Source organism: Meira miltonrushii (genome assembly GCF_003144205.1).
Source record: "Meira miltonrushii strain MCA 3882 unplaced genomic scaffold FA14scaffold_1, whole genome shotgun sequence".
NCBI classification, from domain to species: domain Eukaryota; kingdom Fungi; phylum Basidiomycota; class Exobasidiomycetes; order Exobasidiales; family Brachybasidiaceae; genus Meira; species Meira miltonrushii.
The window spans coordinates 2206608-2233899 of NW_020289943.1; the positions used below are offsets into that span (position 1 = coordinate 2206608).

At 42.5% G+C, this 27292-nt stretch overlaps 21 protein-coding genes and 1 non-coding gene across 22 annotated transcripts; 11 read left to right on the forward strand and 11 right to left on the reverse strand.

The window, feature by feature from the left end:
• The first annotated feature begins 207 nt into the window (after positions 1-207).
• Positions 208-1800, forward strand: FA14DRAFT_159476 (uncharacterized protein). Its single transcript, XM_025498233.1, has one exon. The coding sequence runs from the start codon at positions 617-619 to the stop codon at positions 1670-1672; it is 1056 nt and encodes a 351-aa protein (XP_025357710.1). The 5' UTR covers positions 208-616; the 3' UTR covers positions 1673-1800.
• On the reverse strand, positions 1771-2850 carry FA14DRAFT_159477 (retrieval of early ER protein Rer1). Its single transcript, XM_025498234.1, has one exon. The coding sequence runs from the start codon at positions 2623-2625 to the stop codon at positions 1948-1950; it is 678 nt and encodes a 225-aa protein (XP_025357711.1). The 5' UTR covers positions 2626-2850; the 3' UTR covers positions 1771-1947.
• Positions 2851-3018: 168 nt separating this feature from the next.
• Positions 3019-4192, forward strand: FA14DRAFT_159478 (uncharacterized protein). The gene is made up of 2 exons (XM_025498235.1): positions 3019-3907; positions 3975-4192. The coding sequence occupies exons 1-2, from the start codon at positions 3171-3173 to the stop codon at positions 4102-4104; spliced, it is 867 nt and encodes a 288-aa protein (XP_025357712.1). The 5' UTR covers positions 3019-3170; the 3' UTR covers positions 4105-4192.
• Positions 4093-4619, reverse strand: FA14DRAFT_187519 (putative NOP10-nucleolar rRNA processing protein; the record flags this gene model as incomplete). The annotated part of the gene is made up of 3 exons (XM_025501607.1): positions 4093-4381; positions 4451-4520; positions 4593-4619. 3 exons carry the CDS (start codon positions 4617-4619, stop codon positions 4284-4286), a joined length of 195 nt encoding a protein of 64 aa, XP_025357713.1. The 3' UTR covers positions 4093-4283.
• Positions 4620-5084: 465 nt separating this feature from the next.
• On the forward strand, positions 5085-6142 carry FA14DRAFT_159479 (putative 60S ribosomal protein L36). The gene is made up of 2 exons (XM_025498236.1): positions 5085-5324; positions 5790-6142. The coding sequence occupies exons 1-2, from the start codon at positions 5091-5093 to the stop codon at positions 5901-5903; spliced, it is 348 nt and encodes a 115-aa protein (XP_025357714.1). The 5' UTR covers positions 5085-5090; the 3' UTR covers positions 5904-6142.
• Positions 6143-6933: 791 nt separating this feature from the next.
• FA14DRAFT_117262 (putative GLR1-glutathione reductase) lies at positions 6934-8379 on the forward strand (the record flags this gene model as incomplete). Its single annotated transcript, XM_025496223.1, has 1 exon — positions 6934-8379. The coding sequence occupies one exon, from the start codon at positions 6934-6936 to the stop codon at positions 8377-8379; it is 1446 nt and encodes a 481-aa protein (XP_025357715.1).
• A 57-nt stretch (positions 8380-8436) lies between these two features.
• On the reverse strand, positions 8437-10972 carry FA14DRAFT_13907 (uncharacterized protein). The gene has a single exon (XM_025497072.1). The coding sequence runs from the start codon at positions 10823-10825 to the stop codon at positions 8495-8497; it is 2331 nt and encodes a 776-aa protein (XP_025357716.1). The 5' UTR covers positions 10826-10972; the 3' UTR covers positions 8437-8494.
• Positions 10973-11142: 170 nt separating this feature from the next.
• On the reverse strand, positions 11143-13633 carry FA14DRAFT_141652 (putative LYS4-homoaconitase precursor). Its single transcript, XM_025497144.1, has one exon. The coding sequence runs from the start codon at positions 13486-13488 to the stop codon at positions 11263-11265; it is 2226 nt and encodes a 741-aa protein (XP_025357717.1). The 5' UTR covers positions 13489-13633; the 3' UTR covers positions 11143-11262.
• Positions 13634-13789: 156 nt separating this feature from the next.
• FA14DRAFT_176710 (tryptophanyl-tRNA synthetase) lies at positions 13790-15051 on the forward strand (the record flags this gene model as incomplete). Its single annotated transcript, XM_025500688.1, has 2 exons — positions 13790-14278; positions 14344-15051. 2 exons carry the CDS (start codon positions 13790-13792, stop codon positions 15049-15051), a joined length of 1197 nt encoding a protein of 398 aa, XP_025357718.1.
• An 83-nt stretch (positions 15052-15134) lies between these two features.
• FA14DRAFT_117717 (L30e-like protein) lies at positions 15135-15557 on the reverse strand (the record flags this gene model as incomplete). Its single annotated transcript, XM_025496246.1, has 1 exon — positions 15135-15557. One exon carries the CDS (start codon positions 15555-15557, stop codon positions 15135-15137), a length of 423 nt encoding a protein of 140 aa, XP_025357719.1.
• Positions 15558-15834: 277 nt separating this feature from the next.
• On the reverse strand, positions 15835-15924 carry FA14DRAFT_t14. Its single transcript has one exon. It is a non-coding gene; the product is annotated as a tRNA-Gly (tRNA).
• Positions 15925-16238: 314 nt separating this feature from the next.
• FA14DRAFT_159484 (uncharacterized protein) lies at positions 16239-17050 on the forward strand. Its single transcript, XM_025498237.1, has one exon. The coding sequence runs from the start codon at positions 16258-16260 to the stop codon at positions 16951-16953; it is 696 nt and encodes a 231-aa protein (XP_025357720.1). The 5' UTR covers positions 16239-16257; the 3' UTR covers positions 16954-17050.
• Positions 17051-17081: 31 nt separating this feature from the next.
• On the forward strand, positions 17082-17732 carry FA14DRAFT_176713 (uncharacterized protein; the record flags this gene model as incomplete). The annotated part of the gene is made up of 1 exon (XM_025500689.1): positions 17082-17732. One exon carries the CDS (start codon positions 17082-17084, stop codon positions 17730-17732), a length of 651 nt encoding a protein of 216 aa, XP_025357721.1.
• On the reverse strand, positions 17628-18431 carry FA14DRAFT_159485 (cytochrome c and c1 heme-lyase). The gene has a single exon (XM_025498238.1). It carries the CDS (start codon positions 18420-18422, stop codon positions 17757-17759), a length of 666 nt encoding a protein of 221 aa, XP_025357722.1. The 5' UTR covers positions 18423-18431; the 3' UTR covers positions 17628-17756.
• A 249-nt stretch (positions 18432-18680) lies between these two features.
• Positions 18681-19557, reverse strand: FA14DRAFT_159486 (uncharacterized protein). Its single transcript, XM_025498239.1, has 2 exons — positions 19141-19557; positions 18681-19077 (listed from the first exon to the last, which is right to left on the reverse strand). The coding sequence occupies exons 1-2, from the start codon at positions 19480-19482 to the stop codon at positions 18874-18876; spliced, it is 546 nt and encodes a 181-aa protein (XP_025357723.1). The 5' UTR covers positions 19483-19557; the 3' UTR covers positions 18681-18873.
• Positions 19558-19796: 239 nt separating this feature from the next.
• FA14DRAFT_116576 (uncharacterized protein) lies at positions 19797-20438 on the forward strand (the record flags this gene model as incomplete). Its single annotated transcript, XM_025496183.1, has 1 exon — positions 19797-20438. One exon carries the CDS (start codon positions 19797-19799, stop codon positions 20436-20438), a length of 642 nt encoding a protein of 213 aa, XP_025357724.1.
• A 157-nt stretch (positions 20439-20595) lies between these two features.
• On the reverse strand, positions 20596-21435 carry FA14DRAFT_119647 (bola-like protein; the record flags this gene model as incomplete). Its single annotated transcript, XM_025496358.1, has 1 exon — positions 20596-21435. One exon carries the CDS (start codon positions 21433-21435, stop codon positions 20596-20598), a length of 840 nt encoding a protein of 279 aa, XP_025357725.1.
• Positions 21436-21527: 92 nt separating this feature from the next.
• On the forward strand, positions 21528-22078 carry FA14DRAFT_176718 (uncharacterized protein; the record flags this gene model as incomplete). Its single annotated transcript, XM_025500690.1, has 2 exons — positions 21528-21534; positions 21864-22078. 2 exons carry the CDS (start codon positions 21528-21530, stop codon positions 22076-22078), a joined length of 222 nt encoding a protein of 73 aa, XP_025357726.1.
• Positions 22079-22160: 82 nt separating this feature from the next.
• FA14DRAFT_119709 (HAD-like protein) lies at positions 22161-22886 on the reverse strand (the record flags this gene model as incomplete). The annotated part of the gene is made up of 1 exon (XM_025496364.1): positions 22161-22886. The coding sequence occupies one exon, from the start codon at positions 22884-22886 to the stop codon at positions 22161-22163; it is 726 nt and encodes a 241-aa protein (XP_025357727.1).
• A 199-nt stretch (positions 22887-23085) lies between these two features.
• Positions 23086-23930, reverse strand: FA14DRAFT_13962 (autophagy protein 16). Its single transcript, XM_025497084.1, has one exon. It carries the CDS (start codon positions 23909-23911, stop codon positions 23192-23194), a length of 720 nt encoding a protein of 239 aa, XP_025357728.1. The 5' UTR covers positions 23912-23930; the 3' UTR covers positions 23086-23191.
• A 141-nt stretch (positions 23931-24071) lies between these two features.
• FA14DRAFT_159489 (uncharacterized protein) lies at positions 24072-24870 on the forward strand. The gene has a single exon (XM_025498240.1). It carries the CDS (start codon positions 24109-24111, stop codon positions 24403-24405), a length of 297 nt encoding a protein of 98 aa, XP_025357729.1. The 5' UTR covers positions 24072-24108; the 3' UTR covers positions 24406-24870.
• A 458-nt stretch (positions 24871-25328) lies between these two features.
• Positions 25329-26869, forward strand: FA14DRAFT_130009 (uncharacterized protein). Its single transcript, XM_025496902.1, has 2 exons — positions 25329-25653; positions 25731-26869. The coding sequence occupies exons 1-2, from the start codon at positions 25427-25429 to the stop codon at positions 26701-26703; spliced, it is 1200 nt and encodes a 399-aa protein (XP_025357730.1). The 5' UTR covers positions 25329-25426; the 3' UTR covers positions 26704-26869.
• Positions 26870-27292: the final 423 nt, after the last annotated feature.

Here is a 27292-nt window from a genome sequence, read left to right on the forward strand (position 1 = left end):
TTGTTGGAACGCGTGAATTTTAAATTCCTCACCTTTTTTTGTTTGACCCTTTGAGTTATCGATCTGCTTAAAAATGCGTTCTGGTGACTAATCATTCTTCTTTCCCACCTTCAATCATACGTAAGCAAGATATTCTGTGTCTCTCACAAACGCGTATCGTACAAGACCATCATTCAAAAGAGAGAGAGAGAAAGGTGTGGAGAAATAAAAACGGAACATAACGACAGATAAAAAGGAAGGACCCTGCGTTGGAACGAAAGCATCGGAGATTGTTAAAATAAGAAGTCAATAAGAAGCGGATGCAAAAGTGGACTTAGAGAATTGTGAGTATCTTTCCCTCTCCCAACTTCTATACAACCATCATCGCAGTTCTAGAGACTACCTCTCGAACCGACTGCATGACCTCACGGTTATAGTGATCCATCTAACCCTAACTTTGTGTCACATCTTGCTGACTAAACAAACCTTCCTACCATCATCATCACCTTATACCAATCAACTGAAGTCAGTACGCCTAGGATATTGCAAATCTCTCGCTTGGATTGAAACCTATCTCAAATTCATATCGAACTCACGATAAACATCTATACCTCCTCTTGGCCTATCTATTTGCAAAATGGATGCAATCATGGGATTAGCACAAACGGCTACCGATCAGCCCAATCCACCTCCGCCATATGATCCCGAGAGCAATGATACAACTGGTCAAACAAACGCGAATACCTCTGAAAGTGCAAACAAGAAGAGAAAATTGGGAAATGATAATGAATCAGATATACAGAGTAGCGGTACCAACGATAAATCCACTACCGTAACAAATGCACCTGAAAATGAACAGCAATTCCAATGGTCAGCAACCAATGAGAACCTGGCCAAATTGTTTAAAGATGTACCTGAATTGCAACAAGATCATCAACAACAAAACAGCTCGACAGGCGAAAGCACCAAAGGAGAAAGCCGAAATGGCGAAGCATCTTCCACTGCCGCCAATAAATCTGAGCCCTCTACTTCTTCCTTCCCAATGGGAGATGCAGCTGATCAAACACAAGACACTACATTCACGAGTGGTGTAGGCGATGACAGCAGGTGGACGGCCGGCACAGGCGCAGAAGAAGGTGGTGCAGGTACAGAAGACGAAGTCTTATTGGCAAGGAACGGTAGACCTCTAAATAAGTCCAAGAGAGCAGCGCAAAATCGTCAAGCTCAACGTGCATTCCGTGCTCGAAGGGATGAATACGTCCGTCAAACGGAGGAAAAGGCAAAATTGACGGATGAAGCAGTTGAAACTGCCAAGAAGCTCAAGAGTCGTTTAGATGAAGCATTAAATGCTATCAAAATCTTACGTGAAGATAATGATGCTTTACGTTTGGGTATTGAAGCTTTGGGAGGTCAAGCACCACCTGCTTTGCCATTCGAATTGTCTGGATCTCCTCTTATTGATACAAACAAAGATTTGAAAACGCAAGGAGAAGACAGAAAGACGGCAGAAGAAAATGCAAGTGATTTGGCGAGTTTGAGTGCTGTAGCTGTGGCTGCTGCTGCTTCATCCGAAGCAAATGCAGCAAAAGAACTCGGATCAGCCTTAGATACCTCTCTTCCAACATCATCTGCTGTAGATGCAAACCCTACCGCTGCCACCGCCGCTCCGAGTGGTGCTGAGAACAAAGAGTAAAGCTCTTTGCGTACTATATCTTTCTACTTCTTCTTATCTGTATATCTATCCCAACAGGACTTGTAGGGAAATCTGCCTCCTCTTTATACTGCATACATGTGAATCAATCTTTTATGATATCGTTTTTGTCTGTCTGAGAATGTGTACATGAATAAATTGTAGAAAAGCAAAAAGTTTGACCATAAGAGTACAAAGGAGATGATGACTTGAAAGAGAGAGGAAAGTTTGTGGATGGATATGAAATTGTCTTGTGGATTTTAAGTCTGCTTTTTGTTTCACTTCCTTCCATATTTCATCTTTCCCAAATCCCATGGAACATAACGATATCTGATCATATGTTGAATCTGTCTTCTCATCGTTAATCCAGTCAACATGAGCCAATAAACCACAAGAACGGGCCAAAAGACGGGTATATCAAAGATGATAAACATTGTGCAAAATAGCGAAATGAGAATTGCTTGTGTTGCGCCTAACCAAAATTTGAATTCGGGTAATCGTCTGATAAAAGGACGGAATTCATCATCTATAGCACCACCATTTCCGTTTGCATTACCGCCACCGCCACCGAACATACCGCTCATCAAACCTTGTTGACCGTTTTGTTTTTTAGCAGAAGGAGAACTTGTTGGTAATCCCGGTTCACCTTCTTCAACATCTTGTTCTGCCAAATCAGCATCCAAAGAAGGATCAAATTTAGGTGAAATGAAAGCCAAGAAGAGGTTCAAGAGGTAAATGAACAAAGCATAACAAACGATATACCATCCTTGTGCAAAGATGATTCTGAGCATGAACAAGAACAGCAAACCTGCCGTTACTGCCCATCTTTCTGTAACGTGTGGCGTGGTTTTATCTAGAAATGCTTGAACCCGTCTTTCGAGCATTGCTGATTGTTGCATCATCCTTTGAACGGCTGGAGGTGCATCTTCGAGCTCGTCTCCTTGTGGTCGCATCATCTTGTATGGGGTGTATGCGAGGTGGATGTCGTTCTACACAGTCGAGGTTGGTAGTGTGGACTTTGTTCGTAGGTTGTAATGGTTACTACTTGTCCTATGAGTGAATGTGAGAACAATAATGAACACGAACGAACGTAGTTATTGGTGATGGTTGATATGTTCTATGGATGTATAGAGCAAGGATCCGTTCAGATCTTCCGATTTTTGAGAGTAGGTGCAATGTATCTTAAAATACAATCGTCCTCCCCCCGAGTCTTCTATTCTAGAAGTGAGCCTTGCCTGTCTCTTTTTTTGATTCAATCCTGCTGCAGTTACACAGCCGAGGGAACGCTTTTAAAGCCAACAAATGCATAATGTACACGGCACGCCCTACTTCTTTGTCTCAAGCCACGTGTTCAGAGGCAAAGTGCCCGAATAAATGTGAATCACTTCAGCAGCTGAGAGCCACAGCTTAAATTCAGTCAGTCCATGGAGTAAGAAGAAGAACATCAAGTCAACTTTGTGGAGAACGTTTATGATTGTGGTCATTCATCAAAAGAGTGATGATGACAACAACTAATACAAACAATGCCCCGACAATCTTTGTGACGGTGGGAAGTACAAAATTCACAGCTTTGGTGGCTGCGATGCTATCGTGTAAAGTAGTTGATGCGATCGCTGATGCATGCAAACACACAACATCTTCACCTCGATTGATCATACAGTATGGAGCCACACCATTATCGGATATCTTGTTGGAATCAGGATCAGTATTGCATAGAACGAGCAAAGGCAAAGGAAAGAAATTTGACGACCCACTGGGTGCATCGGGTACATTACCAATTCCAATGTCAGCGTTCCTACCAAAGAACGATCAGAACGCAACCCCTGATCTAGTCATGCAAGACAATCTTCTCGCCAAATCATTCCGTCTTGGTCAAACGAGTAAGCTGGATCACCCTGACGAAGACGAAGAAGATGATCAATTACGCACAAAGAGGAAGCATTTCACCTTTACAGTGCAAGCCGGAACGAGCGATGGAGAATCAGAGGTACATATCGAGCTTAGAGATTATGTGCCAGATTTAAGGCCATTTCTACTTTCTTCTGATGTTGTAATCAGCCATGCTGGTTCTGGAACAATATTGGAAGCCTTACGATTACCCGCTGAACAAAAGTCTAAATTGGTCGTTGTGCCAAATGAAACATTGATGGATAATCATCAAGCAGAATTAGCACAAGCATTAGCCCAACAAAATTACCTTGTGGCCACTCGTGTACGAGGTAAGATGGGCGAGGAAAAGTGAGTGAATCGAAGAATTCGGAGTAATAGGAACCTTTCTAACATTTTCCTTTCTTCATCCCATCAGCCGTTTGCCAAGCTTACTGCAAGCTCTGCTATCACCGAATGCATCCAATGCACCTCGAACAACCCCTTTTCCACCTTTCATACCTGGCCGATTCCAAACATTGATCGATGCAGAGATGGGATTCCTGTAAACCTTACAAAACCGCAACCGTCCCCTGTATTATCTAGTCCCCTTCGCAATGTACAATATACGTTCAACCAATATCGAATTACGACAATTTGTTGCCGTGTGAGAGAGAAAAGTATTGTACAATATAGATTACAGATTCGACCAAAATGCAAATTCAGATGTCCGTTGATGTGTTTCACCTTACATGGGCTTAACGGGTCGTTGAGTTGGCAAGATGCCGAATCTCTTTTTGATTGTGGCACGATGTCTGGCGTATTTGTCGTCAGGTGAGAAGCGGGCTAATAACAGGAAGAGGACAAGATTAGCATACATCGCACAAAGTTTGGCCCTAGCTGTCCTTTACTCACCTGGATGAGCACTCATTGTCATTGCTCCTGTCTCTGTTTGCTTCTTCAATGTGTAGATGCGCTTTCCATCCTGTACGAGAAAGAATGAGTGCGATGGTTAGCAATCCTCCTTTGCCTCAATAGAATCGCATGATGAACTTACTGTTCCGATTGAGTACATCAAATGCATGATGGGCAGATCTTCTCTTTAGGTATAAGTGATGGTGATGAAATGCCAATGACGACCAGCACGGCCCTAATACTCCATGTAATCTGCAACTTTTAGGAACTTTGTCGATGAAATTTAAAGCCTTCACGTGTGTTTATAGAGAAAAGACTTCCGCGTACGTAAGCATCTCTGAACAAAATGTTTTCCCTCTTCACTCTTCACGTGTTCGTGAATCAGAATTTCTTGTTTGAACCGCAGGCGCAGCGCATCCTCTGCGTGCGCGCATACACTTGGATTTAGAGGAATAGCAGCAGCAGCAGGCAGCTCTAAGCTGGGCGCACGCATCCAGAAGGCCAGTGTGAATTCCAAGAAGTTGCTCAAGCCTCAAGACTGCTTGCTGAACGGCTAAGTGTAGATGCAATTCAAACTCTTGTTCACGACCACCTCTTCTTCCATCTCAAGGTTTTATTTCGCAAGAGTATCAATAAAAAAATGGCCGGAGGTAGCAGTCATCCCCATCACAAAGTGGACACAGTTTCCCGTTCAGGACTCGTTTGGGGTGTTGACCGTGGTCACAAAACTGAACGTCGTGTTCCTGTTCAACGTCCAAGCCGTAGAAAGGGAAACCAATCTCAACGTAAGGCAGTCATCAACTCTGTCGTTCGTGAAGTTACAGGTTTCGCACCTTACGAACGTCGTGCTATGGAATTGATCCGTAACTCAAAGGTAAGCATTGGATGAAAGAGGGGTGGAAGGAGTATTGTTGTGGTGAAAGAGAGAGAAAACGGGAGAATGGAGATAGGAAGGGCAAAGACGACACAGAGAGAGTACGACGACCGACCCATCGACATTGAATCGCTGCGAACGACTGTGGAAGGTGCTGGTGGGAGATGTGAAGCGTTGTTCTGTGAAATTATACTGCGACCTGATACATCGAAACTTATAGGAACAGCATTTCGAAAACTCCGACATTATACCAGTGCCAACTTGAATCGGTCTGTCGCGCAATACTCTCCAAACACCAAAGCAATCTTCGTCCGCTGTGTCATTCGCTCTCGACCACTACTCTCTCGAACAAAGCGCATCTCTACTCTTTCCGTACGACAATGATCATTCCGCCTCCTCGTCCTTTTTTTTGATAGGTAGACCAATTTACTGACTCTCATCATCCTTCCCTTTCAATCCCAATAGGACAAGCGTGCACGTAAATTCATCAAGCGCCGTATCGGTACTTTGCGCCGTGCCAAGGGAAAGATGGAATTCTTGACCAACGTCATTGCCGAACAACGTCGTGCCGGACATTAAATGTGATTTGACGTTCGACATTCACTTGTTTCGATTACGATCATTGTATTGCAAGCATCATAGGTGGTATGATGAAGATCGGATAGAGGCAGTGACATGCTCTCAACTCTACTGCCGACTTCACCGTACCATTCATCCATCTCACATCTTCGGTTCACATCGACATTATTCATGACACACCATGTACCATTCATTCTATTTTTGTACGCATATGCGACATATACATATCTTTGAACGTGCAAACGTAACAACATACGTTTTGTCGTTCTAAAAAGCAAATCTACATGCACTATAACATCCAATCACGGGTGACAATGTGGGAATAAGTTAATAGAAGCTGTGTTTGATGATGGCTTTCATCGATTCTGTTTATTCAATGTGCAGGAGTCCTCCGTCCGACTCCTGCCCTTCATTAGTGTTTGACAATCAAGTTAGTTACGGGCCCATCACATTCGACTTCCCAGGCTGGAGTAATCGCTGATTGGCATCTTCTGTTGCGGGATTTGGAAATGGGAAAAGCCACGCAAGCATTAAAATACATAATCACTCTTCTGCGCCTACGGCTTTAACTAACTTATGGCATCATTAATTCCTCCACGCAGGCCCACAGCGAATAAGCAGTGTATTTTGAGTGGTTACAATTGACCGTGCAGAAGGTTCTCGGATCATCCCTTCCCTCTTTGCTGCTTCCAATCTCCGAACTTTGACACTTTCATCATACTATAAAAAGGTGCAAAAGGTCGTTTGGTAATCTTTGCATCCTTTTTGACCCAACCACTCAATCAAGCTGGCTACCATCTTATCCTCTCGTTCTTGGCGTATTGCAAAAGCCAATAACGTTACTTTACGTCAATTTAGCCAATCTCAACCTTCTTTGCTGCCCGTACAAAGTCGGACAGCTTATTCAACTTTCACCCTGTCTCAATCTTCATCCAGAAGTACACAAAAGACGGCAATCGAACGTCTTTCTAATCAAACTTCAATCCTAAGCAAATCACCCAAACAACCCTTCTCAACTTCTTCTGCAAAAATGCCTCCAGTTCCTAAACCAACTTCGGACAAATGGGATCTGATCGTAATCGGTGGTGGATCAGGTGCGATGGGCGTTGGTCGTCGTGCAGGTCAATATGGTAAAAAAGTTGTCATTATTGAAGAATCGGGTAGATTAGGTGGAACATGCGTAAATGTTGGTTGTGTTCCTAAAAAATTGATGTGGCATGCTGCTGATATGCGTGAAGCATTAGCAAGTTCACCCGAATATGGCTTTGGTACGGCAGACGGTAAACCCGTCAATGGCGTTCCGGAATTTCAATGGAAATATTTCACCGAAAAACGTGAAGCTTACATTCGTAGATTAAATGGTATTTATGATCGTAACGTCGCAAACGATAAGGTTGAATACCTTTCCGGTCATGCAGAATTGATCGGTAACGGTCAAGTTAAGGTCACTTTGCGTAACGAAGACGGCTCGTTCCAAGACGAAGGACACGTTATTTCCGGTGACCAAATTTGTATCGCTACTGGTGGACGTCCAACACAACCTTCTGATAATGATATCCCAGGTGCTTCTTTGGGTATCGATTCTGACGGCTGGTTTGACTTGCGCGAACAACCAAAGAGAGCAGCAGTCGTTGGTGCGGGTTACATTGCCGTTGAATTGGCAGGTGTGATGAACACTCTTGGCACTGAAACTCACTTGATCATCCGTCACGATAAGTTCTTACGTAACTTTGATCCGATCATCTCTGATACCTTGCAAGATTACATGGGCAAGACAGGCTTGAACGTTCATCAAAAAACCAACGTCAAACGTGTTACAGGTGAAAAAGGTGGACCACTCACTTTGCATTTGGATACCGGAAAGACTTTGGAGGTTGATGTTCTCTTATGGGCAATCGGTCGTCGTCCAAACACTGACAATCTCGGTTTGGAGAAAGCTGGTGTAAAGACTGACAAAAAGGGTGACATCATTGTGAACGAATTCCAAGAGACAAACGTCAAAGGCGTCACTGCTCTCGGTGACGTAGCAGGAAGGGCATTATTGACGCCAGTCGCAATCGCAGCCGGTAGAAGATTATCTAACCGTCTATACGGTCCTGATCATCTTCGTGGAAAGGATCACTTGAATTATGACAATATCCCAACCGTTGTCTTTTCCCATCCAACTTCCGGTACAGTCGGTTTGACAGAACCAGAAGCACGCGAAAAGTATGGAGACGACAAAATCAAGATTTACAAGAGTAACTTTGTTACTTTGTATTATGGGATGCTTGAACATAAACAGCCAAGTGCTTATAAATTGGTCTGTGTTGGACCCGAAGAAAAAGTTGTTGGTGTTCATATTGTTGGTTTGGGAAGTGATGAAATCATGCAAGGTTTCGCTGTCGCTGTCAAGATGGGTGCCACAAAGAAGGACTTGGATGATACTGTCGCAATCCACCCTACCTCTGCTGAAGAGTTGGTCACAATGAAGTGATCGAACCATGTATATATCAGCAGTGGCTACTTTTTCTAGAAAAATGCACTGTGAATTGTGAAGGATATAAATGTGAGAATCGAGCATCCCATTACAAAGAAAAGTGTGAAAGATATTATACATGTTTGTGCCAGACCTCTGATCCAACAGCTAGCAGAAGATTAAAAGCATTATCTCGATGAGGCATATTGCTAAAAAGCATGCTACCTTTATTTCTTCTAGTGATCTGTAAACCACTACTATTCCAAACGAGTAATTTGATACTCTTTGTTTTGATTAAACCGGTAATTTCGCCTAAAGGAGTTTTGCAGGTTTTATGACCACCTCGATTATTGAGATTGGCATGGGTATGTAAAGCGACAAAATAAAGCATTCGAGTTGTGACGTGTAAGTGACCGGGAACACCATGATGTTGACAGAAGAATGAACCGAGTTTACGTGGTTTTGACAAGATTTGACCACCGTCTAACACTTTTACGTCTTGTAAATCCATCAATTTTCCATCTTCCGCTTTATCAATTTCTCCATAGGCAACCGCATGTGCAGCAGCGGAACTTTGACGTAAGAAACGATTTTTCAATGCTGCCAAGTCACTCGTATGCTTTTTGTGCTTGCCTGTTGTTGGACTTTCACGACCGCTACTCAATCCACCACCGCTACTATCGGCAAAACGAGTGCTCATCGAAGTTCTACCGGCAGAGTCACTCATCGAACGATTACCCATTCCTGGCTGTTCAACTTCACCTTCTAGCGGAGGATGTTTGGCATGTTGTCTTTCCAAATGACGTCTTCGTAAAAGTTGAATGGCGAATTGCGCATCTGTTGGAGCGCCCCATAAAGCCCACCAAATCGGACTTAGAGGTCTTCGAAAACGTGGATAATGTGATTGCAAAGGCAACAGAATGAAAAACGTAAATCCAAGGAATGCAAAGACCGTTTTCCAAATCAAATGAGATGATGCAAATGTAACGAAAACGGTTGCGATCCCCAACAAGAATAATGTTCGCCATGTTGCTGTTGTATTACGCCATAAGATCAAATTCTTGACTTTTTCATGAAAATCTGCAATATCACCGGCTGCTAATTGCGTTCCTGATCCATAAGCGACAACGAAACGTTTATACAATTCCAAAACGTCCAATCTACTTCTCCTCCGCAACCTTTCGGCCAATCGATCTGCGTCTACACCACGAGCCATTCTTGCACGGACTTGAGCATGCAAAAAGCTTGCACTTGGAGGAAAGAAGCGGAATTGACAAACGTAATACATCAACATCAAAAGAAACGCTGTAGGTATAAGATCCAAATACCAAAGTGTAAAATAGATCATTGCGATAGATGACGTCCTTCTAGGATCTTCCCAGCGATAAATCCTTCGTAAGCCGAACAAAAGTCGTTCCCAAAATGGCGCAATGAGATACAGTCTTTCGATATGACTTCTTGTTCTGCTTTCTCGATAAGTTTGATCAGGTGTATTATCCAATTCTTCCGGTGCATACCTTTCTATACTTGCAAGAATGTATGCGATAGCCCATGCTATTCCATCCACCTGACTATCATCTCCACCTTCGACTTCTAGCTCTTCCTCTACTTCTTCTTCTTCCGCATTTTCCGCTCTTTCGAAAGCTTTCAAGCCCATATTGACATGTGTAAGAACTGTAACCCGCTTCCCTTGAGCGGCTGCCATTTCTGCTTCATCAGGTGGAATACGAAAATCTTGCCATCTAGGCATTCGTTTTGTGGAATAATTTGCAGAATGCGGTATTCGTACTTCTCTCGTATGCCGTCCAAAATTCTTAAGAAAGGAGTCTAACTCTAATTCTTCCAATTCCATCAATGGCTTTGCCAAAGCTGGATTAGCTCCTCCACTGGCGATACTACGACTTCCATTTCTGCCATCTTGATCGAACGATTTCAAACTGATCACGGATGGATTGGCGGGCGGTGCTTGATGTGGTTCAGCGATACTGGATGCATACGAATGAAGAGTCGAAGCTGTTGCTTCTGAATCTTCACTATTCCGCCTAGATTGATGTCGTGAATTCGGATGGGATGCATATATAGGATGTGAATGTGAATGTTGTCGTTCATGCAATTCCCCGGGAAACGAATGTTGTTCTTCCAAGGTTGGATGATCAGGTTTGAATTCTTCTCTCTGTGGTTCAGGATGAATCCTTCTCCAACGTTCTTCTGGCGTTTGAGGTTTACCATGTCCTCCTAATCCTCCACTAGAAGCAGCAACATAACCATTGGCACTATCACGTAACTTTTTCGTATTTTTTGCTGCTTTAAGTTCTCGTTTGATTTCTTCTTCTTGTTCTTTTGCTAACTTTTCTTTTAATTCTTCTGCTTGTAGGAAATCAGCAAAATCTCCTTCTACATCTTGTGCTGGTGTATGTTTGCCGCTTGAAGAATTGCCTGTATGGTGGTGATGCTGTTTACTCATCTTCTTTGCCGTTCTTCAAAAAGCATCTTTTTTTTCGGTGTGATGAGTTGTTGATGGTAGGTATATGGTTGCAAGAAAGAAAGAAAGAAAGTGTACTCCATTTGATGGTGATCACACTATCACCCATTGACATCTCGATCATGTGAAAGCCCCACTTTGACAGTTTCCTTCTCTGCGCTAGTGCATGCATTTAATCAATTCGGCTCATCATCTTTGCCGGCGTATGGCTTTGGTAAGGGGTGGATTCCCGCTTAAAAGTTTATTCCACGGTATGGCGCCTGTCTAAATGCGTATGGGAAAATACTTTCCGAAAAAAAGTGCTTATCAATTTAATTATAGAAAACTGTCAGGAACCAAAACAAACAAACAAACAATAAGAGGTCTTGTTTTCACGATGTCATATAAAAGTACATTATTGGTAGAGATGAATCATAGATTTAAATTCTTGCTTTCACCCATTGTTCCAATCCACCGGCAGTCCAAATCTCTTGAACGGCTTGACCAACACCGGCAGGCGTAGTTGTGTATTGTTTAGGCGGTTGACCGTTTTGCAAATCCAACGTAACACGACCGTTTGTGCTATCGATTGAAATTGTTGCATTTTCCAAGACAACACTTATTTCACCTTCTTTTTTACTTCCATGATTTCTTTCTCCATCTTTGGCATATTCTTTCGTCAAATCTTCCACTAATTCAGGACATTCTAAACATACCAATCCATTGTTGATCGCATTTCGTTTAAAGATATCACCAAACGATCCACTGATCACCATTGGAACGCCAGCATATTTCAATGCAGTGGCAGCTTGCTCACGAGAAGATCCAGTTCCGAAGTTGTATCCACTGATCAAAATCGCTCCACTCTTGATAGAAGAATCATCTGCGGACTGTTGTTGGCTTAGTAGGGAGGAGACCGTACCTGCAAACGATGGATCATAGTTCTCCATGACCACCTGAGCTTGCTTCTCAGGTGTTATATCATCTTGATAAGTGTATTTACCAGGGTAGATACCATCAGTGTTGAGATTGTCCTGAGGTGCAAAGATGAGAGGACCTTTGAATTGGGAAGGGAAGCCAGGCAAAAGGTCATTCTTGGATGCAGTTGCAGTTGCGTCATTAATCTCTTGCATAGGAGTTGCTTGTTTAGCATTGACTTCGATGGAGAATTGCAAACCGCTTTGGCCAGGTACGAGACCGCCTTCCAGTTCGTTCGGACCGCAGATACGACCTTCGATAGCACTTGCAGCAACTACAGCAGGAGAGGCCAAGTATGCCTTTGCGTTTGGACTTCCCATTCTTCCCTTATAATTACGATTGGTAGCACTAATTCCCGTCTCTCCATCTTCCAACAAACCAACACCTAAACCGATACATGGACCACAGCCTGCCGGTAATGGTTTTGCACCTGCTGCCAATAATGCACCCCAATCTCCTGATTCTTCACTTTCCCTTTGTACGACACTACTTGCTGCTGCGACGTAGAATTCGACGCCTTTTGCAACCTTTTTACCTCGAATCACTTCTGCTGCCGCTTTCAGATCAGAAGCACGAGAATTGACGCAAGAGACTAGATAGGCTTTTTGAATATCGATATTCTGCGCAGATAGCTCTGCTAATGGTGTGCTGACTTTGACGCTGTTTGGACCACTAACATGAGGAGCAAGAGTGTTGAGATCAAGTTTGAGATGTTTAGCATAAAATGCATCTTGATCGGGTCGGATGATGTTGCGTGACAATTCCTCCAATCGTTCCATATTTAATCTGGGATGAGATTTAGATGGAGAAGGAGAAGATCCCATTTGGAAGTGCAACTTGTCCAACTTTTTGATCTGCTTTTCGTACCAAGACAGTGTCACATCATCGACTGCGAACACACCTGCCAATGCACCCCATTCCGTCGTCATATTGCTGATCGCCAAACGTTCATCGATTGTCAATCCTGCAACACCCGAGCCTGTAAATTCAATAGCAGCATTCAAAACTTGATCTTGATTGAAATAACCACACAAAGCGACTATCACGTCTTTACCTGTAACACCTTTTGGTAATTGACCGCTCAATTCTACCTTTACCACAGGAGGAATCTGCCACCATGTTTGACCGGTTGCCCAAATTGCAGCAGCATCCGTTCGTACTACCGGAGTTCCCACGCAACCGACACCTCCGTACATGTTACTGTGACTATCAGAAGCGACGGCCAAAGTTTGAGGGAATGCATATCCTTCTTCCACCATGACTTGATGTCCGATTCCGCGTCCGGCAGGATAGAAATCGATTCCTTGTTCTCTTGCGAATGTTTCAATTTTGCTATACTTCTCTAAATTCTTTGCACTCTTGTTTTGAACATCATGATCCAATGCAAATACGACTTGAGCTGGATTTCTGATCTTACTTGCACCTATCGATCGAAATTTAGAAATACAAGGACCGGTATTATCATGAGTCATAACTTGACCAGGACGAATGCTAACATAATCGCCTGCTTGAACTTGATGACCTGCTTTCAAATCAACTGCATATTTTTGAACAACTTTTTCGATAAAAGATTGAGGTGTTTCGGATGAAGATGTTGTAGGAGCATGTGTTGCTAAAGTACGCTTGAATGAAGGGGATGAAGTTCTTATTCTTGCGCCTGCATGGCGAAGTAAGGTGGTATATGTCATGTTGAGAAGGGTGTATGATGGTATATCGGAATAAGATGTAATCAAAGGTGAATGATTGGAGGATGCTCTTTTTGCACTCCGTTATCGGACGGTGACCGTAGAGTGTTCTTTTGCCTGTGCTCCTAAACGGGAGGGGGGATCCAAACGAGAAGAAATGCATGCATGCTAATCAACGCAAGCACGCGACTTTTTATATGCGATTATGCCGCGCCAATAAGAAGAATGTCAGTTATTAAGCGGACTTAAAGTGGAAGAAAGTGAAATTAAAGCTCAATCACCATCATCGATCATTTAAGGGGAAATGACTGCATTGCACAACAATGTAAGATCATTGGGTCTTTCGATAGTCAAGCTTGCTGGATATAGAGGAATACAGAGAAGCGTATCTGCGTCCTCCTCCAGATATCTATCAACCGAGTCCCAAAGTGAAGAAACAGCAAAAGAGAAGCGAAAGACGATCTTTTCCGGCATCCAACCAACAGGAATACCGCATCTAGGCAACTATTTGGGAGCATTACAGAATTGGGTAAATCTCCAAAATGACGCAGACAGGAATGGAGATGAACTATTCTTTTCAATCGTTGGTTTACATGCATTAACAGTGCCAAACGATCCAAAGAAGCTTTTTATCGAAAGAAGAGAAATGATGGCAGCACTTTTAGCAGTTGGAATTGATCCGAATAAAGTTACTCTATTCCATCAAGATCAGGTACCAGAGCATACAGAGTTGGCTTGGATATTAAATTGTATCACGCCGTTTGGAAAATTGAACAGGATGACAACTTGGAAGGTGAGTAAAGAAGATTGATATAAAGAATGAATATTCTCTGACACCCTCCTTTTCTTACCCAACAGTCAAAGCTGGCAACCCTTCGATACAGAGGGTCAGAGCAGGGCATCGATGAGACGGGTTTATGCTTAGGTCTGTTCGCCTATCCGGTCTTACAAGCTGCTGATATCTTACTCTATCGAGCAACACACGTACCCATCGGAGAAGATCAAGTTCAACATTTAGAACTTTCAAGAGATTTAGCCGATTTATTCAATAAAACATACAAGAAACGACAATTTCCTCTACCACAACATATCATCACCCCTACAAAAAGGGTTTTATCTTTACGGAATCCGAAACAAAAGATGTCTAAATCATCTCCTGATGTCAATTCACGTGTGTTGCTAACCGATTCGGATGATGTGATCAAAGGAAAGATCAAAAGGGCGATAACGGATACAGAACCGACGATCTCGTTCGATCCAAAAGTTCGACCTGGAGTGAGCAATTTGTTGTCAATCTTATCGGCTTTGGATACAATAAGATCACCGCAAGAATGGGCGGATGAGTTGAATCAAAGAGCAGGCGCAGAGGGTGGAGCGGGAAGGATACTGAAAGAAGCTGTAACGGACACAGTGATTTCTGCAATCCGACCTATAAGAGAAGAATATCAACGATTACAAAAAGATCCAGGTCATTTGCTCGCAATGGAACAACTTGGAAAAGAGAAAGCACAAGAAAGAGCTGCAAAGATCATGCACCAAGTTCGTCGATTGGTAGGTCTCACCTGAAAAGAGGATTGTAACATAGATGCCATTATATTGTACAAAGAGAAAAAATTGAGTCGAAAGTATGATGCAAGCAAGATCGCAATTCATGCCAGATTTAGAATAAGCTTTTCTACCAATGTCTGAGCTTCCTTGTGAATAGTTTCGTAATCCTCACTATAACGTGCGCTATCGCCGGGAACGATCATCACGCATGACGTTGCTCGTTTTGTACCTGCAGCTTCACCCAAGCTCTCTTTGTTGGGAACGAAAACGTAAGGATTGCCCGCTTCTTCAGCACAGATGGGAAGATGGCAGTAAATGTCGATTGGGTAGATATCGCCGGCCAAGATCACAAGACCTTTTGCGCCTTTCTTTAATGCTTTTTCTACTTCTTTGACACCACGTTTGACGTGCTTCTCTTTGGAAGCTTTTCTGATGGTTTTGAATAGCTTCTTTTGCAGCTTACGTTCGGCTAATGGGTGTGCGATTGGGTTGAGGTTTGCGACTACATCGGAAACACCATCCATCTCTTCATCTTCGTCCTTTTTGGCCTTCTTGGACTTCTTTACGGAAGAAGCCGTTGAAGCCACCGACATATCTCCTACAGCCATTTCTCCTTTACGTGTGATTCGTTATGTTTATCGGAGAGCTTCTTTTAATGTCCGAGTAGGACGTAAGAAAAAGCTTTTTTGTGATGGTGACAGATTAAGAATCTAAGAAACAAAACTTCGCGCAGATAGACTTTTTGCATCACGTGTAGATTAGGCTGTTTTTCGTACCAAAAAATAAAAATGCAAAAATAAATGCAATAACGGCGAATCGAACGCCGGTCGCATCGAATTTACGCTATCAGCTGATTGGCAACGATGCATTCTACCACTGAACCATTATTGCTTATTCATGTTAAATGGAAATTTTGATAGAATATATTCTGTATACATTCAGAGAATCATTTGGTTCATCCGAGATTCAATCAATCGTCCATATCTACAGAAAAAATAATGTTTTAATCGTGAAGTCTTCATTGGATTGTCATCCAAGATCGTCTGTAGCACATGACGAGCAATAGGATAGACAAAACTTAATCTTGCGTATGTCATATGGTAAGGCTGTGTAAATTAATAAAGTTTTTGTCGCCGCGAATGTTAATTTTGCTTCAAAAATAAAGTTTCAGACGATTCATACAATTACGATTTACCCCTTTTCAGCCTTTCATCACTTGTTTCCATGCGAAATCGCACTCTTTCGGTCTTGTTTGTACTCTCTTTGAGTATCGTAGGAGAGGCGGCAAGAATAAGAGGAAGAAATCGTGAATTAGACCAGTCTAGTTTACTGGAACCAAATAAAAATGCAGGAGATTTACTCGAAACATTACGATTTCAAGATCATACACCTAGACAAAAGCGAACCGAGCGTATGCTAGTACCTTCGATCCGCTATCAAAGTTACTACCAACGTAAAAAAGCCGAAAAAGATCGTGGTGATAAAGAAGCAAATGCATGGTTTGAGAAAAAGCGGGAATATGAACGAAAAGCTCGAACCGAGCTTACAAAACGAATTCGATCGGGTACGTATAGTACAAGTGATTTAGAACAATATCAAAGGAGACTTGAAACTAGTCGAAGATATGAAGCAAAAAAATATTCAGAAATAAAGAAAAGTAGATCAAATATACCTGAAAGATATAAAAGTTCTTATCAACGTAAAAAAGAAGCAAAAGAACGTGGTGATAAAGGAGCTATTGCTTGGTTCGCAAATAGAAAGGAGACTAGACGAAAAAATGAAATGGAATTGACTAAACGGATTCAGTCGAATACATATTCTACCTCTGACTTGGAGAGACACCAAAGACGTGCCCAACGATCCAAGAAATACAGACACAAACAGAAGAAATTGGAGCCTGAGCACCTATCGGATAGTTAAGCTTTTGTGTTTTTATGCAACTTTGCATATTTGTGTATAAAGACACAGCCACGAAACTACTTCGAAACCTACTCAATTGCCTATTTAACATTTTCACGAATATATCTTTATCTCCATCACTTACAAGAATGTTTGCCATCATTTTCACCTTGTGTCTTTATCTAAGCTTCTTAGGTAAATGCGAAGCTGTAAGCATTAGAGGAAGAAGAAATCAGAGTAACGTCGTTGTACAAGCAAATACTGCTGGAGACCAAAATCGATCCGCCGTACCAAAAGTGGATAGCTTTCCTGAACTAAAGAAAGGGCACACTCTTAAAGGAAGGCGCACGATTCGGAAAGCAAGAACTTTCGGTGCCAACATGAATCAAGCTCATGGAACGAAGAAATCACTCGATGTCAGAATGAATAAGGAACCAAATGCTAGTATCCCTACACAAAGTTCAAAAGAAGTAACAGTGAAACCATCAGATGCAGAACGAAAATTAGCAAATTTTCGAGCATTTTATCAACGTAAAAAAGTAGGTAGAGAAAGAGGTGATAAAAAAGCAAAAGAATGGTTTAAAGTAAGATCTGCAAGAATAAATGAAAGAGAAACCGGTTTAACTCAAAGAATGAAAACGGCTAAATATACGCAAGATGATTTGGAACGTTATCAAAAACGAATTGCACGTCATGCAAAATATAGGGAAAAACAAAAACGAACAAAGATAGATCTCAATCAGGTCCCTACAGATCGAAGCAGTCGAAAAAATCGAGAAGATTGGACAGATGGTTTATAATACAGTAATGATACATTGTTATAGTTATTGCTGTTTTGGAGGTTGTGGCGGTCTTGACCAAAAACGCAAGAAACGCATCCGTATCCCTTCCCAATCTGAAGGTGCTGGTCTAACGTCCAGATAAAAAGCCAAACCTTTCATATCACTTCTTCCGCTATAAAAATCAATGATATATCTAACCCTTTTTCCGCATCGATCCACCTCCCAATCATGTCTATCAAACGGTCTTTCATACCCTAGAAATGTTTTGAACCAAGCTCGCCAGGTTAGCTCTTGTGGCTTGCCTTTAAAGCTCACAAGTTGTGGCCCTCCACAGGTTTGATAACTCTTTCCCTTGTCGGCAATTCGTTCCCATTGTAAGATCTGTTGCCAAGCACGTTCATTTACTGCATTATGAATAGGTACGACCACATTCATATCTTGCTCTTGGGGATTATGATTCTTTCGTGCCATTGCTGAGTAGAATTGAGCCGGCGAAGGATAAACCCAATTAGCTTGTGTTGAAGGATCAACGGGTGCTGATTGACTGCTGTCATCCTTTGCACTTGCGCCAAATCGAGGTATAGATGAAATCACTCGATCTGTTGATAAATGCCCGGGTGCTTTATGCTGATCGCCTTTCTGTTGTGCAAGCCATGCTGATCGTGTTTCATGATCGACAGGACATGCTGATGCATCATTTGAAGTCATCTTGAATGGTGGAAGAAGAAGTGGAAATGCTTTTCCGTAAATTACCTAAAACTTTAAAAAATTCCCCTGCATACATCCCGATTTCCGCAACACACGCTTAAGCGTCACTAACATACAATCATACACTTAGCCACACAGATTCAATCATAATTGGTAATAGCTTCATAAACGCTCTCAAATGGTTACAAATAGATTCCACACTCCTTTGGCATATCCAACAATTTCATCACCACCCAACTTGCTCTCTCCGTATACGCGATCGACAAACACGATTGGACATTCAGCGATCGAATAACCCAGAGCACGAGCACGAACGAGGATTTCCATCTGGAACACATATCCTTTCGAAGTGGCTTGTCTCATAAGTTTATCAATCACATCCTTCTTGTACAATCTGTAGTAGAGGACTATGTCAGTATATGCATAGAGGTGATAGCCTTAGTCGCACCACTCACCTGAAAGATCCCGTTACATCTGTCGTTCGTGGTCCTAATACAAAAGAAGCCAACAGGTTCGCACCCCGAGATACCAACTTCCTTTTCAAGTTCCATCCAAACACACCCGCTCCTGTTGAAATACCGCTGTAACGAGTTCCCTGAACGATATCTACTCCTTGTTCGGTCTGCATGCGGATCATGTCGGGTATATGCTTAGGCTGCAAGAAGATCATAATGAATGTCAGTACTTGTAATTGGGTTTCATGTAATCAGATACTCACATGATGTGAAAAGTCAGCGTCCATAATGATGACAAAATCACCTGTACATGATTCCAGTCCATGTACATAAGCCGTTCCTAAACCAAGTTTTCCCGCTCTTGGTCTAAGTACGATATGATTTTCACCCCAAACTTTTGCGCATTGTTTTGCAATTTCTTGTGTTCCATCAGGAGAGGCATCATCAACAATAATGATTTCATAATCGATTTGATGTTGTTCAAATGTTGTACAGAGTAGGTATAAGATTACCGGAAGATTTTTACGTTCATTGTAGGTTGGTAAGATTACGCTATACTTGTGACCGGCTGCTCCTGTTAGGCGTGTGTTTACGTTTGATGGCATTGTGACTATATGTGATGGTAATGTTCGAGCTGCGAATGAAGCGGGTAAGCTCATGGAGCTTGTTTGAGGTGATCGTCGAAGTAGTTGGGAAGGTTTGTGTGTTGGTTCCTGAAGTGATGTTGTTGCTGCTGCACGCGTTTAGAAGATGCACGGACGCCTTTGCCATAAAAAGGAAGAAATAGGATAAACCTTTTTGTTTTGGAACAAACACCATCAATGCTACTTTCATCCGAAGGAAGATGAACAGTGGTATGCTGATACGATCGATTGGATGCAAGATACGGCAGAATGATTTCCACCTACGAAAGAGATGCATGAGCACAATTGCAGATTCACTACGAAATGTCATGCGAACGTCAGCTCAACCGGTTGCGGTAATCACAACGAATCTCTCCAGAATAAAAGATGATGACAATCAATACGTACATGGTGCAACATTATCAAGCTTTACAACCGTCTCGCTTGATCCGCCTTTGGTTGCTTTCAGCTTACGTATCCCGAGCAGATTAGCAGATGCATTAACAGAAGGAAACACACAGAACCCTACACAACCGCATTTTATTATCAATATCTTGAGTCAAAAACAAGAAGTAGCAGCTGCTGGGTTTGCTAAACCTGGCTTACCACCTTTTCCACTTTCTGCCCTCGACGAGCAAGCTGCAAAGGACAAGATAAAAGGACATGGAGATGAACCTCACCCGTTCACGCAAATAGCAACCCATCATTCCGCCTCAACCGAACAGCCAGTCCTCGTGCTGAGCGAAAGTATAGGCGCTTTGGCTTGTAGTGTGATAAGTCGACATAATCTTCAACAAGAACATCCAAAACAAACCCAAAATACAGAAGGATCCGATCTATTCTTAGCAAAAGTACACGCTTTCGAAAAATTGAATACCCAAGAAAATCTTTTGCCTTTGATTTATTGGAATAGACGGTTTACCACGATTAAAAATTGAATAGAGAGAGAGAGAAAGGAAATGTACACTAGCGAAACATGGAATCTTTGAAATAGATGACGTGAGACTATGTAAAGAATTGATCGTGACACATGTATATGAGATTTGTGATTGACGTGCTGGGAAAAAGACCATGGAGAAAAAATAATCGGAAGAGTTACATTCCAAACATACCCGTTCCATCACGAACACGGGCTGCATCACTTGCACTCATATGAATCTTTTGCGATTGGAAGAAATCTTCAAAGATTTTGACCATCTCCGCTTCTCCACGTTGACGGTTTGGCAATGCACCTGGACTCGTTGCACCGGCTGAAGTTGGACTTGCATCTTCACGCATACATCTCTTTTCCAATAAGTCACGCAAATCCGTCCAAAAGCCCGTATCTGTGATTGTGGAATAGTGTAATCTTGATATACCACTTGAAGCGCTATTTGGACTTCCGGTAGATGATCCTCCCATCATATCATTGAGATTATTTGGTGTCAAAGATCTCTGACGATTATGACCGCCAGCCGAAGATGGTCCGCGTTTACCATCAATACCCGATTCATCCGCTGCATCTGGCGTCAAGATAAGCTCTGGAACGGAAACGTTGGAGGATGTGGTACGATGATGCACCTTTGCACCACGTTGTGCAACAGATGTGTCCAGAGTAGATGGTCTGTTTGGGGTTGCGACAGTAGCTTGTGGTATAGAAGCTCCGTTTGCTATGTTTGAAGAAGATGAATCAGCAGCATTATTTGCGCTTAATTGTTCGTACTGTTGTGGTGTATAAGTCTTTTGTGAGAATGCATGAAGTTCTGCGATTTGTTCTTTGAGTAGTTCATTAACCATTCTATGTCTCTTGAGCGTATTCAAACCTTCGAATGCTTCACTAACGATGATCACATCGTATGCTTGACCACATCCACCTGAAACGTCTGAAACAATCAAGGCTGAAACTTTTTCGACTTTTTGACGAATAGCCGCTTCTAGCTCACTTTGAGATACCATGTTTGCTTTTGTGTGTGAGAGTGATGGTAGAAGAAAGATGCTCGAGAATAATGTCATAACCTTCAAATTGCATGAATGCAGTGTTGGTCCGCATGGGGCGTGCATGTTTAAACACAAGCATGACCGGACCTCTAGCCTAAGGCGTACGTACGCGGGTGATAAATGAGATTTGGCGTGGCCGTGTTCTTTGCAGGACACACACAGTAGCCAGCGTAGAGGGAAAGACTGACAGGCTAAAGGCTGAACTTCACGTGTACGCGGGTAAATGAGAATGAATGCAGTATGAATAGCTAATTGCAGTTGAATTGCGCTTTCATTCCATCACCGATCATCTCATCAATTTACGGTGAAGACCATAATACAGTACGTACACTGTACAGCAAGCATCCGACAACTACCAAACTAACATTCTTGCTCCTTCCTCACAGAAATGCCACAACTATATCGTGACCCATGGGCAGCAAGAGAAGCATGGCGTAAACATCCAGTCTTTTCCAACAAATTCATGTTCCGTAACTTCATGCCGGGTTTCGCATTGGGTGCAGCAGCTTTCGGTGCCTACGTCGCTGTGGACAGCTTATTCCATCCAAGCAATATCGAAAAGCTCAAAGAAGAAGCAAAGAAACAACGTGGAGAAGCATAAATCACGCACACACAAACCCAAAGACAAATTTTGTACATTTAGGAGAGAGAAGATAAGAACACAACAAATCTCATTTTCACATTTATGAACCATACTTTTCTACTAAAGCGAATGCTAATTCTTTCAAAGTAGGTGCAACGATATCCATCTCGCCCCATAATTCAGTCACGCTTTCACCTTCGTAAGCGGTACAATAAGCAGTCTTGAAACCTGATTGTCTGGCACCGGCTAAATCCCATGCATGAGCAGCAGCAAAGATGTAGACATCATTGGGAACAACGTCTTTCATTTGACGTAAAGCTGAATCATAAACAACTTTATCCGGTTTCGATCTTCCCATTGCGTCGGCTGAGATGATTCGATCTTTTGGAATTGTGATGGAAGTTGATGCAAAGCAATCGTTCAACCTATTCACATCCGCATCTGAACATGCCCAAACGGTAAATCCATTTTGACGTAAAATGGTAAACATTTCTTCCATTCCTTCTCTTGGTTGAAGTTTACCGTATTGACTAACGATATAATCGATATCCTCTTCTTTTGCAAACGATTTTGCATTTTGAATATCAGATTGGAATAACGTTTGAGTAAAGGTATATTTGAGTACTTTTAAGAATGGGACATGCTTTCCATCAATCGATCGAATGTAGTTTGCATCACGGTCTGCTAAGAATCGCCAAGCAGCATAAAATATGTTGGGAGAGATGCCAGCCCCTCTCAGCTTCTCACCTAGACGTTGCTCAAGAGCTTGCAAACCTGCATCATAGGTGAAGCAGGTTCCAATAATATCAAATGCGATCGATGGCATGATGTACAAGAGAGGCTGATGGGGCGGATCAAGATCCCAAACATACTTTAATTGCCTATTTATACGTCCCATAATAACGGGTGACTCCCTCATCACTATGAGACATGAGACAACAGAAAGGCTCGCTCCGGTACCGACTAAAGGATGTGTAATCTCGCAATGCCTTTTGATGCATCACGCATCATGCTAGTGCCCATAGAATGGGTCAAGCAAGTCCGACGATTGATGAGCTAATTAACAATGACGATTGGAATAGTATTACATGGGGTGGGGTATATCGCTGCTCCTGCTCCTTCTGATATGTCTCATGCCTTCTCCTTTCCTTTTTCCAGGTGTGAGAAATTATCTTCGGAAGCATTTTCGGCGCCGGTGGCTTTTCGTTTAACGTGATCAACTTCTTGCAAGAATTGATTACCTTCGTTCATTTTTTCGGCTTCATCGTTCATTCTATCAAGCCAACGTTGTAATAAACTTGCATTATCACGTTTAAGGTCTTCATTTCGAATTTCAACTTGATTAAGCTCAAGGGAAAGTGCCGATAATTCATCTTGTAATAACTGAATCATCTTGTCTTTTTCTCCTACTACCCCTCGAAGGTCTTCTTCTTTACGTTTCAAACGAACCATTTCGTCTGTCGTCTTTCGGCTTTCGTCAGTCTGTTCACGTTCACGTTCGTCTTTGTTTCGAATTTGTTCGTTCAGCACCAGTAGCCGCTGTGCATTTTGAGATTGAGTTTTGTATAGTGTTGCCAATTCGTCACGCATGGATTGTAGCTGACCTTCCAATGAAGTGATGTATGCTTGTTTCACAGCTGTTCCTTCACCCTCTGCTGCCACTTTTGTCGATGATGTCGCTGCACCATCAGAAGCTGCCAATAGTGATTGATTGCGTTCTTTTTGTTGTTTAGCATACTTTGCCAATCTTTGATAATTGCCTACTAAATCATCGAATTCTCTCTCGCGATCATCACGTTCTTCTAGCCGATGGCGAATCGTAGTCTGCCATGAAGACGTTAGAGCACACATGCTGCAATGTATGGTATGGTGATCCTCATCACCATCTAAAGAGTTGTACTCTAGTTAAGGTTGCATTCATCCCAAAACGCGGGCGCACGGGCCTGAAGCCCAAACACGTGCAATAGAAAAATTTCAATGCAGAAAAAAGTTTAATTGCTCACCATCATCACTATCCTTCTCAGTAATCATCACGACAAACTTCAAAGATGCGATTGCTAACGCACAATCTGTTGGCATGTCATTCGCGGCATTGTACACAAACATCGAACAATTTCCCACTGAAATTCAAAGATGTCAAATTGGAATTGTTAGAGACTGATTTTAATGAAGCATTCATTCGTGGATTTTTACCGAAATTGGATTGGAATGCTTTGGTTCTTACAGCGAGGGAATTGGGAGATACTTCTTTACCCGAACAAGGACCGGATATGGAAGACCCGATGTTGGATCAGCAGATCTTGCGGAATTTGCATCACGTACTATTAGAGGTGAGTATGGCTTGAAAGGAAGGAAGATGGTATGGTTTTTTGGGCTAAGAAGCGGGAATGGCAGCTCAGGCTTCTATAGCACAGAGAAAGACAGATCAGACATAAAGCACTCTCAATGCTTGTGTTTGACAAGTCATATTATGTCACCCCCAGTCTGCAAGGCACTCTTATCATTATCGCATAAATCTAATCTTAAACACTGCCTCACTTTTTAGGTCCACATAACAGAGGGTTCTATGATCTGTCCAAATTGCTCACATAATTATCCGATTCGCAATGGAATACCGAATATGGTGAGTGTGGAGAAATAAACAAAGGTGTCACACTACAGTGCACCTTTTTGTTTGATATGCTGATCTAACCTTTTTCTCTCCTTTGTTCCCGATCTTCTTAGCTCTTGGCCGAACATGAGATCGCACGGTAAAAAGTTGACATTTTTCATTTTCACACTTTGTATATTACACAATCACTTAAAAGCACGATGATGCAAATCCTAGCATACTAAACCATCTTTAGGGCGCGGGTATGAACACCCTCATACGCATCTCCTGCTTAAAACCCCGCCTCGTACAAATATTCTGGAGCTGGAGAATTTTTTTTCAACAGCGCGGCTTTTGCCAGTTTAACTCGTTTTGTGCCTAGCTCGGCGAACGGTGAAAATTTACCTCCACCATTTTCTCGCTTTTTTTATAGTACGCCTCTTACGCGCGTTTGCGCAGCGCAGAGCAATACATAGACACGCCTGCCGCTTTCCCTTTTGGATCTTTGGAGGGATGGTTTGAAAGACAAGAAGTGCATAATTGACTGAAATTGTGCCTTTTGCCCCACGTTTAATAAAAGGATTGGCTAAGACAAGACTGTAACTGGCTTTCATGCAATAGGTACGATAGAAGTCTCCGATGAATGCATGCATTTCACATGCTCCTCACCAAGCGAATAACTGTCAAATGCAATGACTGCTTATATATCCATGACAAGAAACTTTTGAAACATTGCTTCCCGCCCATCATCACCTCCCATAAAAAATATATCCAAGATGACCACAAAAGCTGAAGTTCCACAAGCAGCAGGTCAAAAACCATCAAAGAGACCTTCAATGGGAGAACAAAGATTAACAGATTCATACGTACCAACAATGGCTCCCGACAATGCATGTGACGAACCTGCTCCTTCCGCTCCAGGTGGCGCAGGAAAGGATGCAATCGCAAAAGATGCAAACACAGGCGCCGATTACGATAAGGTTTATGGTGTTCGTCCAAAAACGTAAGTGTGGCAAACGTGATTGTGGTCGACCGTGAAAATATTTATACTAATCATTTTCTCTTTTTTCCTCATTATAGTACATGGCAATTGAAGCCTCACCGTGAATGGACATTATGGGAATTCATTGCGTCCCTCGATATCTGCCCTGAATCGGCTTATCAACGTAGAGATAGCAAAGCACCAATGCGTGGACCACCACCAGTACGACCAATGCACGAAGAGAATGCATTCATTCTTTCAACCGCTTCCGTTCCATTGGTCTTGCACGCCGCATGGAACTACTTTGTTCCCGATCACAAACTCCACCCGGTTCCTGGTTGGATTCTATACCATTTGGCTTTCATCGGTTTTGCATTCGTCATGATCGGAAGATTGCACAAGTACATGGCAAACTACGGTACATTCGACGAACAAAACCGTGGACGCGACATGGTTGATGACCGTCACGTAAACCATTTGGGACGATCAATTTTCATTTACACCGTTTTCAGAACCCTTGGACCCTTCTTGCTTGCCTGGAGAGGAGATATGACCAACGTTTTCGAAGGTTTGCACTGGACAACGCCTCTCAAGATGGCATGGTGGGAAGTTGCATTGGATTATTGGTTCTACCTCTACCATCGTTCTTGTCACGAGTTTGACTTCTTATGGTTCATCCACCGTCAACATCATGCAACCAAGCATCCCACACCAATTCTTTCCATTCTAGCAGATGATTATCAAGAAGTTTTGGAAATTTTCATCATTCCATTTTTGGCAACGGCAGTTACACCAAAGATGTCATTCATTGAACTTTGGTTGATTATCAATTATACACTATACGTTGAAGCTTTAGGTCATTCTGGTATTCGTGCAATTTGGCCACATCCAATTTTAGGTTTGGCTTTACGTCCTTTTGGAATGGAATTGGCCGTTGAAGATCATGACTTACATCATAGATTCGGCAAATCAGGAAAGAACTACGGAAAACAAACTCGTATTTGGGATCGTTTGTTTGGCAGTGTAGGGGAGAGAATTGAAACACCCTATACGGGATATTTGGGCAACTGATCGTCATTCCAGAATTGCAAATACACCATCCCCAGCATTCACCGTGACCTGCGCGCGCGCTCTCTCTTATTATACACCTTCTAATTATACACTACCCGCTTCTGCCTTGTATGCTTTTATTTCCCTTGCTTTACGTGAAGATATCAATAGAATGAAAATATTGAAGTGAAAAAATGTGTGTGTGAATGTGTATAACCACTTACGTTGGAAGACATCGAAGCGGATTGAACAAGCCATCTTATTTTGCCAACAAAATGATCCAACGAGCACGAGCAGATGCGTTGACGGACCAATTTTCTCCTTTGTAACGTTCTTTCAACTTCTCCTCTTACCGACCTAATACTCAGATGAAAAAATTGCACTTCAACCGCCGATCGAGAGTGGTGATGCATTGAAGGCGATCCGACAAGCTTCGTTGGGTATATGCTGAAACAGCTTTAAGCGATGAACTATCTTCTGCTGATCAAACAGCATTTCAAATGTGCAGCGCTCAACATGACATCATTCAACGGGCAAACAGATTTATTGAATGATGTACAAGCAGTAGAATATCGAGAAACCTGCAGCAAAGGACGATCAAAGATGATGA